The 12,472-nt window shown below is 34.6% G+C and overlaps 2 protein-coding genes across 2 annotated transcripts; both read left to right on the top strand.

Annotated features, from left to right (window-relative positions):
• Nucleotides 1-3,898: 3,898 nt before the first annotated feature.
• LOC133801116 (BURP domain-containing protein BNM2A-like) lies at nt 3,899-5,036 on the top strand. The gene is made up of 2 exons (XM_062239263.1): nt 3,899-3,971; nt 4,173-5,036. Exons 1-2 carry the CDS (start codon nt 3,915-3,917, stop codon nt 5,034-5,036), a joined length of 921 nt encoding a protein of 306 aa, XP_062095247.1. The 5' UTR covers nt 3,899-3,914.
• Nucleotides 5,037-6,623: 1,587 nt separating this feature from the next.
• LOC133799460 (uncharacterized) lies at nt 6,624-12,200 on the top strand. Its single transcript, XM_062237474.1, has 11 exons — nt 6,624-6,776; nt 7,090-7,234; nt 7,500-7,628; nt 7,960-8,020; nt 8,134-8,188; nt 8,306-8,347; nt 8,466-8,878; nt 9,042-9,338; nt 9,725-10,050; nt 10,145-10,928; nt 12,068-12,200. Exons 1-11 carry the CDS (start codon nt 6,624-6,626, stop codon nt 12,198-12,200), a joined length of 2,538 nt encoding a protein of 845 aa, XP_062093458.1.
• Nucleotides 12,201-12,472: the final 272 nt, after the last annotated feature.

Genomic DNA, 12,472 nt, shown 5'->3' with positions numbered 1-12,472 from the left:
CTTATATAAGCTTGATTTACATGATGTTGTTCCTGTTACTTCTACTTCTTCTTGTTCTTCTTCTCTTAATGCTATTGTTGGGTCAAAACGTGCAAGATCATATTTGAAATCTTCTATGCTTTGGCATAAACGTTTAGGCCATATTTCTAGAGATAGAATGGAGAGATTGGTGAAGGATGGTGTACTTCAGGATCTTGATTTCTCTGATTTCACTGCCTGTGTTGATTGTATAAAAGGAAAGTTGACTGCCAAGGTTAGAAAGAGCAAGTCAGACAGGTGCACAGATGTATTGGAGACTATTCATACTGATATTTGTGGGCCTTTTGTTCCACCTGCTATGGGTGGTTATAGATACTTTATCACATTCATTTATGATTTTTCCCAGTATGGTCATGTTGAGCTCATTCGTGAAAAATCTGAATCTTTGGATGCTTTTAAGATTTTCAAGACGAATGTTGAGCTTCAAAAGGGAAAGAAGATTAAAACTGTCAACTCTGATAGAGGTGGAGAGTATTATGGACGTTATGATGAAACTGGAAGGAACCCCGGGCCTTTTGCCAAATACTTGCAGGAATGTGGTATTGATGCAAGATATACAATGCTAGGGACGCCCCAACAGAATGGAATCGCTGAAAGGAGAAATCGCACACTTCTTGACATGGTGCGCTGTATGTTGATTCATTCTAGCTTGCCAGAATTTTTATGGGGTGAGGCATTAAGAACTCTTGAATCAAGTACCTAGTAAGTCTGTCCCAAAGACACCATATGAGTTGTGGTCGGGTAAGAAACCGAGTTTGCGTCATTTTCATGTTTGGGGATGTAAAGCTGAAGTAAGGCCCTATAACCCACAATCTAAGAAACTTGATCCGAAAACTATTAGTGGCTACTTTGTAGGTTACACTATTGGATCGAGGGGTTCCAGGTTCTATTGTCTTTCTCACACCACCAGGGTTATAGAATCAGATAGGGTTGTCTATTTTGAGGATGAATTTGATTCAAGTCAAGGGTCAAGAGAAATTGTTTTCAGGGAAGAACGCATTTTGTCCCTGTACCTGTCGCTTCCGCTCCTATTGATGATCCTGTGATTAAACAGATTCCGGTAGAAACTCATGATGAACCTCAAAATCAAGAACAAGGTGAAAATCTTGATATTGGGGATGATGAAGCTATGGTGAGAAGATCACAGAGAACCCGCAGGTCTGCTATTCCTAATGACTACCTTGTCTATTTACAGGAACATGAGTTTGATGTGGGAGACACTTTTGAGCCAGTTACCTATCAAGAAGCTATGAATAGTCCTCAATCTGTGTTGTGGATGGATGCAATGAAAGATGAGTTGAATTCTATGTCACAAAATGAAGTTTGGGAGTTGGTTGAATTACCCAAAGGTTGCAGACCCATTGGATGCAAATGGGTGTATAAGATCAAACGTGACTCGAATGGGCAAGTGGAAAGGTAAGGCTAGGCTTGTGGCTAAAGGCTATAGCCAGAGAGAAGGTATTGATTTCAAAGTAACCTTTTCACCTGTTTCCACCAAAGATTCGTTGCGAATTATTATGGCTATAGTTGCTCATTTTGATCTAGAACTCAATCAAATGGATGTGAGGACTGCCTTCTTGAATGGAGATTTATTTGAAGATGTTTACATGACTCAACCTATTGGTTTTGAGAAGTCTGGCAAAGAACACATGGTTTGCAAGCTCAAAAGGTCTATCTATGGGCTTAAACAAGCATCAAGGCAGTGGTATCTCAAGTTCGATATGATTGTCACTGCAAATGGCTTCAAGGAGAATGTAGTAGATCAATGTATATACATGAAGGTCAGTGGGAGCAGCTTTATTTTTCTAGTATTGTATGTTGATGACATCCTGCTTGCATCTAATAATTCTGTTGTCTGAGACGAAACAACTTTTGTTTAGCCATTTTGATATGAAGGACCTTGGTGAGGCTTCCTATGTGCTTGGGATTCAGATTCTTCGGGATAGGGCTAATGGTATTCTTCGTTTATCTCAAAAGACTTACATTGATCGGATCTTGAAAAGATTCAATATGCATGCATGTTCTCCTAGGAAGGCACCAATAGTGAAGGGTGACAAGTTCTCAAAGGCTCAATGTCCACAAAATGATAAAGAGAGAGATGAAATGAAAGTCGTTCCCTATGCATCACTGGTTGGTAGCTTGATGTATGCTCAAGTATGCACACGCCCTGATATTTCTTTTGCTGTCGGCGTGTTGGGTAGATACTTGAGTGATCCTGGTCTTAGCCATTGGAAAGCGGCTAAGAAAGTCATGAGGTGTCTTCAGGGTACAAAGGATCATATGTTGACTTACCGGCGAGCTGACACTCTTGATATAGTAGGGTTCAGTGACGCCAATTATGCAGGATGCGTGGATGATAAAAAGTCCACTTCAGGCTACATTTATATGATGGCTGGAGGAGCTGTTTCATGGAAAAGTGTCAAGCAGACACTCACAGCTTAATCTACGATGGAGGCAGAGTATATGGCGTGTTGTGAGGCTACTTGTCAAGAAATATGGCTACGGAATTTCATTTCAGCATTGAGTGTTGTAGACTCGATTTCGAGGCCGCTGAAATTGTATTGTGACAACTCCGCAGCAGTAGCTTTCTCTAAGAACACTAGGAGTACTTCTCGCTCAAAGCATATTGATATAAAGTACTATTTTGTTAAAGAGAAAGTCGTTGAGTCCCTCATTTCTATTGAGTACACGCCTACCACTAGCATGTTGGTAGACCCACTAACGAAAGGCTTACCTATATGTGTGTTTTTAGAACACGTTGCCCGAATGGGATTGTCAGGAGCCTAGCTTGTTGAGCTCAGTGGGAGTTTTGTTATTTATGTATTGAACATGCTAGTATTTTGTATGGATTGCTTATAGCTTGCGTTTTATTCTGAACATGCATAATGATAATTGAAGCCACTTCTTCTTGTTGCTATTACGTATATATGTTTATATATGTATATACTATTGTTCAACGAAGTGACAGGTACAAAAGAAGATGAATGCGCATAGTCTCAATCAATTGTACCTCATGCATGTTTGGTTTGATAGTTAATGGTTGTTATGATATTTAAATGTCTATAGGGCCAAGTCATATGTAATATTTGTATCCTATCGGTATAATATTATGTATGATTTATTTGATTGCCATATATGTGTTAGACAATATTATGGTGGTTTGATTATATTGTCCAAGTGGGAGAATGTTAAAATTTTATATGGACTAATATAATTACAAACATAATTCCATTATCACAATCATTTTCTAGAGTGCCTACGAATAGTTAAAGACCATAATGTGATGATTAATATTAATCTAATTGCAATTGAGGCACATGGTAGCACCCTAAAGACTATAGGTTGGCCCATTAAACCATAGTCCACCATATCTAATAATATAAGCCAAATAGGCCCAATATACCCCTTAGGGTAAGAAGGCATACGAGACATATATATAGAACATATGTGTTGTTGGGTAATGTGTGATGTATGTGGTTTTGGTAAAGGTTGCTTTCCATAAGTTCTCTCTTGCATTGTTTTCTAATATTGTTTTGTGTAGATCGTGAGATATTCAAGGATGAACATTGGAGACTCAATGTCAGGTATGTTTCATCTCTATATATTCAATTCAATGCTCTAAATAAAATGTGTTCCTGGATTGTTGTATGAGCATGTAATGTTGATTTGAATCTGATTTATGGATTTAATGCTCATAATATTGTTTTACAATTTAATAGTTATTTGATGAAGATAAAAAGAAATAATAATAAAAGGAAAAAAGTTTTTCTTCTCATTTCACCTCTTCCTACAACTTAATAATATTTATTTATTTAGTAGAAGGAATTAATTAATATGACCAAAGTTGGAAGGAGTTCAGGCAAGGGACAAGAACGATGGGCTTCGGAGTTGCTTCTTGGAAACTCTTAATTCATTTACTATTTTTCCAGCAGGTAATACATTGCTACAAACTTCCCTTGTTCACAAGTCCTCAATTTATTATTTGATGCAAGTATTTAAGTTTTATTGTAACACATCATCAATCCCATATAAATCCTCTTATGCTTTGTTAGTTAGTAAGTTTTTTTTTTTTTAATTCATTAATATACCTTGTCATGATGAGTAACCTGATATTTCTGTATGTGTTTTTGCAGCTTGCTTATGGGAATCATGATGAGTCCATGATGAGTAAAAGCTATATACAACTTCCAAGCAGTAAAACTGGCGAGATTGAGGTCACGAAGGTAAATGATTCCCATGGAGAAGAAAAGGGAAACACACAACATTTTCAAGCTCATGATCACTTGTCTCACATGGAAATGGATCCAAATTTAATGATTTTCTTCACCCCGAATGACCTAAAAGTAGGCAAAACGATGCCTGTTTACTTTCCCAAGATAGATCCTTCTATTATACCTCCACGCTTGTTGCCTTTAGATGAATCTTCGTCCATTCCCTTCTCCCTCAAACAACTCCCTTTCCTTCTCAATCGCTTCTCTTTCTCCCAACACTCTCCCCAAGGTAGAGCCGTGGAGGATACCCTCAAGCAGTGTGAGTCTAGATCCATCAATGGAGAGACCAAGATGTGTGCTACTTCCCTAGAATCTATGCTCGATTTCGCATGTGGCGCATTCGGACTAGAGGATGACATTAGTGTTGTGACAACTACCCACTTGACCAATTTAAGTGTGTCTCTTCAGAACTACACTATTTTGGAAGTGCCTAAAGAGATATTGCCTCACAAGAAGAAGATGGTGGCATGTCACACCATGCCTTACCCTTATGCAGTGTACTATTGCCATTACCAAGACAGCGAGAATAAGGTGTATAAGATCTTATTGGGTGGTGAAAATGGAGACAAGGTTGAAGCCATTGCTGTATGTCACATGGATACTTCGCAGTGGAGCCGTAACCATGTCTCATTTCGTGTGTTAAGAATCGAGCCCGGTACTTTACCAGTCTGCCATTTCTTCCCCTCGGAGAATCTCGTTTGGATTCCAAAACCCATATCGACCTAGTAATCAGAGGGATAGACTTCTCATGTTTGCAATCCTATAAATTACACGAGTATTCATGTTAGCTGCCTAGTATCCAGAGCTATTTTTTTTTTCTTTTAGAAAAAAAAGTTATATGTCGTTGTGTGTGTTTCCATAAATATGTTAATATAAATGTCAGTGCCGGCCACTAGCATGAAATAAAAGTGATCGTCCCTAAATTATATAATAATAAATCTTGTCTTTTGCTCTATGCTATTCCAAGTACTTTGTGTTGTCTTTATTAAAAAAAATGTAAAATCCTAAAATTCGCTAATCTTTTTATAATAAATATATTTTATTATTTGGTATTTTCAAAATAGTATTTTAAGTAAGTGCCTCTTTTTGGTAAAAATAATTATCTCTATTAAAATACATTTTATTCTTAGTTAAGTTTCCTAATTTTTTTTTATGATAACTTGTCTATTTTAAAATAAATTTTTATAGGATTATCCTCTAAATATTTTGATTGATTCTGGTCTATTTAAAAAAGAGGACACTGAGTGAGTCTTGATGCCCAAGAGAAGAAACTTCAAAATGAATCTGGTTGGGTTTTAAGATCAGGTTCGTCCATTTCCTAATGCTACAGAACGTTTGTCTGTCACATTTGGAAAATCTTGCAGTTAATAAAATGAGAAGTTATTTTTGAGTAACTTCCCGATTTGGTCTGATTTGGATCATAAATGAGATTGGCTGGCTTAGGGGTTTCTAAACTGTATAAATACTAGACCTAAGCAGTAACCATCCTTACCTCTTCACCATTCTAATTTTTTTTTGCTTTTGAAGAGTTATTTTATTTGTAAAGAGTAAATCTTGTTCAACTATCTCTTTGTTTGTTAATGCTTTGTGTTGTTTATTCTTAAACATGTCAAAAAGTTTGTGAACGTGTCATACAAGTCTTCGGGAGAAGATTTTTACAAGACTTGCTTTGGGAGGAAGTAAGCACTCATCAAGATCAGAAGGGATTTCGTGCTATTGGTGTTTATCAACATCAGATTATTAAAGTGGATTACTTCAAGGTTACGACAAAGATTTAGAGGGAGTCTAAACTTGTATAAGGCAATTATTTTTTGTATTCTCGAAGCTTTACTAATTGATTTTATCTCTGGGCTTGGCCCTGTAGACTAAGTTTTCCGAATCACGTAAAAAACTACTTGTGTCACGTTACTTTAAGTTTATTTACTATTTGTTCGTATATTCTAGTCTATCAACATTATGTCCTGATATATCAGAATATATGTTTCATCAAACAATTGTTTAACAGTTCTGCATTAGTTAAATTGTTTATTAAATTAAGTTTGTAATCTTAAAAAATAGAATTTCAATTGGTATCAAGGCTGTTCACTAAACTATTAGTGAGATCTTGTGGTTTTCATTCCGTTTGTTTGTGTTTTTGGTTGTAACATGTCGTTTTTTGCATAAGGAAGTTCTATAACTCGACCAGCATTGCTTAATGACCTTGTGGTTTATTGCTAACAAATTTTTGCCTTAGGTGAAAAATTAGAAGAATCTGTTTTAGTTCGAAAAATTGTTCGTGTTTTACCTGACAGGTTTAGCACCAAGCTAACGGCTATGGAGGAGGCCAAGGATCTGAATACCATGAAGGTAGAAGAATTAATGGGTTCTATTCAAACCTTTGAACTGAATCGACAAATGAGACAAAAAGAAAACCCGACCAAGGTAAAAGAAAAAGAAAAATCTATTGCCCTGAAAGGCTTTGAGAAGGTAAGTTCTGAGGATGAAGATGATAATGAGTTGGCCCTATTGACAAGAAATTTTTAAAAATATAAAAAAATTGGGGAACAAAAATAGTTTCCCTAAAGGTAATACATCTTCAAAACCCTCTTTTCCTAATAATAAAAAGGGAATTCAATGCAGGGAATGTGAATGATTTGGTCAAATTCAATCAGAAATAAAAAAATAAAAAAAAGAAGGTATGAACGCTACTTGGAGTGACAATGACTCTGAAAGTAGTGATGAAGATAGAGAAAATATTGTTTTAACATCTAAATTCTTGAATTTTCGTTGTTTTTTGTAGAAAAATAGACAGCTTGTTTGCCTAAACAATACAGTTTCGGTAAATAAAGTTACTGATAATACGACATGTACTGTTGATGTTGTTGACACTGATTTTGATGAATCAGAAGCCAATGAAGATTCACTGGAAGAATCTTACAAAAAATGTATGATGAATGGATTAATTTGTGTGTTGTGAATAGATCAAATGCAAAAATCATTAAATCTCTTTCTTCCTGAAATGATGAACTTGAATCGAATGTTAAAATTCTTGAAACTGATATTTTTGATAAAAATGTTGAAATTAATCGTTTGAAAAAAAGATCTTGATCTTATAAAAAAGAAATGTTCAAATGCTTAATCCAAGATCTACAATTTTTTAGGAGCTCTAGAATGCAAGTCAACGAAACAATGCTGGATTGGGATCTAAAGGGTTTCAATCAAAGGGAAAAATTGTGTTTGTTCAAGCTCGCTCATTACCTATTGTATCTTCTGATCTAACACTACAAGTTTCTGATCCATCAACATCACTGAATGTCTCATCAGCAAAGAGACAGATAGGTAAGAATTTGACGTCCATTGAAAGGACTAAGAAATTCATTCCCACTTGCAATTTTTGTGAAGTCAAAGGTCACATTCTACCAAAGTGTTTTACTATGATGAATTTTTTTAATACAAATTATTTTCATCATAAAAAAATAAAAAATGTGCAAAAGAAACATCATGCGCCTAAATGAAAATGGGTCGCAAAGAATGTGAATACTTGTCTTCCTGCATTTTCATGTCATAGAACTCATACATCTAATTCTTGGTACTTTGAGAGTGGATGTTCTAGACATATGATAGTTGACAAAAATATTCTCATTAATTTTAAAGTTAAATTGTGGTGCAGACACTTTTTGCGATGGTGTTGCAGGTAAAGTAATTGGAAAGGGAACCCTAAATTTTGAAGGGTTACCTAAATGAAAAATGTCCTACTGGTTGATAGGTTGAAAGCTAATCTAATTAGCATAAGTCAGATTTGTGATCAAGGATTTATTGTCAATTTTTCTTGTGATGATTGTAGTGTGATTGATAAAGATGGAAATTGTGTTTTAAAAGTTTTAGATCATTTGACAATTGTTATACTCTTTCTCAAAAAATTTCATGTCACTTAGCCGTAAATAATTCAACTGATCTATGACATGAAAAACTTGGTCACATTAATTTCAAAAACTTGAAAAATTTGTCAAATGCAGGTATTGTTTAAGGATTACCCAAAATGGGTAAATAGTCTATTGGTAAGTGTGAGCCATGCCAACTTGGCAAGCAATTAAAAATCACCCACAAAGGTATGTTGGATGTAAATACCTCAAAAGTTTTAGAATTTCTTAACATGGATCTCATGGTCCAATCCAGGTTGAGATTTTAAATGGAAAAAAATACAATTTCGTGTGTGTAGATGATTTTTCTCGTTTTACTTGGGTTGATTTTTTAAGGGGAAAATCTGACACTTTTGAAGCTTTCAAAACTTTGTGTTTAAAATTAAGAGTTGAAAAAGATTATAATATTGGAAAGATTGTTAGATATCGTAGGGATCATGGTAAAGAAGTTGAAAATACTGCGTTTGATGAATTCTATAAATCTTGTGGTATTTCTCATGAATTTTCAGCGCCCAAAACTCCTGGACAAAATGGAGTTGTTGAAAGAGAGAATCATACTCTTCAAGAAATGGCAAGAGTAATGTTGAATAGCAAGAAATTGTCCAAACGATTGTGGGATGGAGCTATTAATAATGCTTGCTATAAAATAAACAGTGTTTTTACATCCAGGTACCGCCAAAACTCCTTATGAGATTTGGAAAGGTAAACGTCCAAATGTAAGTTATTTCCTCATTTTTTGTTGTGTTTGCTACATATTATGGGATCGCAAAAATATTGGAAAATTTGATGATAAAAGTGATGTAGGTATTTTTCTTGGTTATTCCACAAACAGTAGGGCATATCGTGTGTACAACATGAGAAAACAAACTGTTATGGAATCTGCTAACATAGTTGTTGATGATGTGAAAGATTTTTCAGAATTTTCAACAGAAGTCGAGATGGAAAAATTCATGGAAAACACGCCTACTACCTCAGATGCCCAGTATGATGTATCAGAAACTTTGCCTGTTGTAACAGAAACATCAATTAAATTATCATCAATGGCGTCTGATACATCCCCATCTGAACAGGCAGAGGCACAAATGTCGAGAATCATCAATGATTCCATACATAGAGAACCCTCAAAAAGGTTAAAAAGAATCATCCTGTTGATCTCATTCTATATGATTTGGAAGAGAGCTTGGACACAAGGAAAAGGTACATGAATCTTGTCGAATATGTGTGTTTCACTTCCTCTCTTGAACCAAAGAATGTGAAAGAAGTTTTAACTAATGAATCTTGGATTAAAGCTATGCAAGAAGAATTGGAACAATTTACAAGAAATGATGTGTGGACCCTTGTGCCAAACCGATCATACTATTGTCATTGGGAAAAAATGGATTTTTAAAAATAAAAGTGATGAATTTGGCACAATAATTAGAAACAAAGCTAGACTGGTGGCAAAAGGGTACACTCAAGTGGAAGGGTGGATTTTGATGAAACATTTGCACATGTTGCTAAACTTGAATCGATTAGGTTGTTATTAGTTGTTGCATGCATCATGGGTTTCAAGTTGCATCAAGTAGATGTTAAATCTTCCTTTTTGAATGGCGTTTTAAATAAAGAAGCTTTTAATGAACAACCTAAGAGATTTGAAGATCCACGTTTTCCAAATCATGTTTTTAAGTTGATAAAAGTTGTGTATGGTTTGAAACAAGCCCCATGGGCATGGTATGAAAGATCTACACAATTTTTGGTGTCTCATAGTTATCGAAGATGTGGAGTAGATAAAACACTTGTCATTAAAAATATCAAGAAAGACGTAATAATTGCTCAGATATATGTTGATGATATTGTGTTTGGTTCCACATCTAACTCTGAAGTGGAAGAATTTTTTCATCAAATGAAAGAGGAATTTGAAATGAGTATGGTAGGTGAATTATCTTACTTTTTCAGGTTTGCAGGCCAAGCAATCAGAAGATGGTATGTTCATATCTCAAAGTAAGTATGCCAAAAACTTGTTGAAAATGTTTGGGCTTGATACTGCGAAACATACCAAAACTCTCATGGGAACACCAGTTAAATTAACAAAAGATGACAATGAAGTTAAGTTAGATCCCACTTTATACCGTTGTATGATTGGCAGTCTTTTGTATCTCACTGCTAGTCGTCTTGATATATGTTATAGTGTTGGGGTATGTGCTAGTTACCAAGGAAATCCCATGGAGTCACATGTGACTGCTTTAAAAAGAAGTATTAGATATGTTCACAATACTCTAGAATATGGGATTTCGTACTCTAAAGAAACAAATTCTAATCTTGTGTGTTTTAGTGATGTCAATTGGGCAGGTAATGCAGATGACAGGAAAAGCACAAGTGGAGGGTGTTTTTATCTAGGGGACAACTTGGTGTCATGGCATAGCAAAAAGCAGAATTTCATATCTCTTTCTATAGTTGAGGCTGAGTACATTGCTAGTGGCAGTTGTTGTACTCAACTATTATGGATGAAACAAATGATGTCTGGCTATGGGTTTGAATTGGACACTTTAACCATTTCTTGTGATAATACCAGTGCAATAAATATTTCTAAAAATCTCATCCAACATTCACGCACAAAACACATTGATATTAGACACAATTTCATTAGAGAGCTTGTTGAAAATAAGACACTAATCTTGGAATACATTGAAACAGACAAGCAAATTGCTGATATTTTCACTAGGTCCCTTGATTCAATTCGGTTTGATTCCCTTAGGAAATCCTTGGGAGTTTGTAGTATGTAATTAGTTATTTTCTCATGACCATCCAAGATGTTTATCTTTTATGTGTTTTCCTGTTAAAAGATTCTCAAACAATTTCAAAAAAATTATGAGTAGTTTCTATAAGATTAATTATTTTTTATATATGACATGCTAAGTTTATTGGTTTCAAAATAAAAATTTCTTCACAATTTATTTTTGGGAAAAACGCCTACTAAGAGAGCATTGAGCTTAATTAACAAATCTTCTTCAGTTTCAGGTTCCTCTGTAAGAATAGAGCTACCTATGCCACTCTGTGAAAGTCAACTTTGAGTATGTTGAGACTATATAATTAGACCTATGTAGAGGACATGCTACCATTGAAAAGGGCTATCACTAGTGTAGCGTGACAGCGTCTCTTTTGGGTACTACAGAAAAATACCAAAATTGGCAACATGGGTAATGACCCTATTTTTATACTTCACACACAAATACTTATTCTGTATGAAGAAAAGGTAAAAAAAATGTAAGTCTCGTCCTCTATGTTAATGTTTTTCCTAAAAATATTTTGTGCTCTAGAAAAATTTATTTTTGTTCCAGCACTCTCAAGCTTGTTATATATATCAAATAATTTTTCTAACATTATCATTACTCACTTAATTTTTGTATTGGTTGGTTATTGTTTTGCATGTTTCACATTTTTTGATAACAACATAAAGAAATGTTTTGGTCATTTATTAAATAAAAAAACGAAATATCGCAAATATTTTTTTTTAAGAATAAACTGATTGAATCTCGTGGGGTATATTGAATTTCGTTGTTTGTTCTTTTTTTTTTTTGGTCCAATATGATTTTATGTTATTTTTTTTCATCTTTCTCTCTAAAGTTAAGGTTGTCTAATTATTAATTGTGTTATGTGTGAAGAAAAAAGATTGAAAATTTTCTTAAAAATATATATTTGTTGCATTTTTTATTTTGTCACAATTAATACAACAATTGGTTTTTTTCTCTCATAGTAAAAAGTTATGCCTATATCCCACGTTTGGCCTCAACTCCCACAATCACTCCTCCTCTCTCACACTTTACTTTTTTTTTCTCTAGTTTTCTGCTTGTTTTCTCTCTCGGCTGTTTAAGTGTGCAGGAACCCATGGCATGAACACGACGTAAGTGGTTCTGCCTCTTCAGCTTTAAATGGTTCTGCCTCTTCAGCTTTGCCTCCGGTGGCTTCAGGATCTACTTCGAAGTCCTCTCTCAAGACTAGGACTTGTAAATAGACATTTCATGTGTCCACAGCCTTACCTTTGTGTTATATTATTTCATATAATATAATATTAGATTAAATAATGTGACAAAATGTGATTTGTCACACAAATGTGATTTGTCACACCTTGTAACATATTATTGAGAGTCACAAAATTGGACTAATGTGTGTGCCCAAATGTGACATATTTTGGAGTTACAAAATCAGTTACAAATTTGTAACTCCCAAATATTACCCAAGAATGTGTATATTATATGTTACACATTTGAGATTGGATTTCATAAA

This window comes from Humulus lupulus, chromosome 9, assembly GCF_963169125.1.
Source record: "Humulus lupulus chromosome 9, drHumLupu1.1, whole genome shotgun sequence".
NCBI classification, from domain to species: Eukaryota; Viridiplantae; Streptophyta; class Magnoliopsida; order Rosales; family Cannabaceae; genus Humulus; species Humulus lupulus.
This window is presented reverse-complemented; position numbering and strand designations above follow the sequence as displayed.

Bases quoted from the DNA above. Each gene is read 5' to 3' on its own strand.
- LOC133801116 (XM_062239263.1), top strand. From the start codon at position 3,915: ATGGGCTTCGGAGTTGCTTCTTGGAAACTCTTAATTCATTTACTATTT. The intron at 3,972-4,172 runs GTAATACATTGC...GTGTTTTTGCAG, and splicing joins ATTTACTATTTTTCCAGCAG to CTTGCTTATGGGAATCATGA.
- LOC133799460 (XM_062237474.1), top strand. From the start codon at position 6,624: ATGGAGGAGGCCAAGGATCTGAATACCATGAAGGTAGAAGAATTAATG. The intron at 8,189-8,305 runs GTTATACTCTTT...TGTCAAATGCAG, and splicing joins TTTTAGATCATTTGACAATT to GTATTGTTTAAGGATTACCC. The intron at 9,339-9,724 runs GTTAAAAAGAAT...TGAATCGATTAG, and splicing joins CATAGAGAACCCTCAAAAAG to GTTGTTATTAGTTGTTGCAT.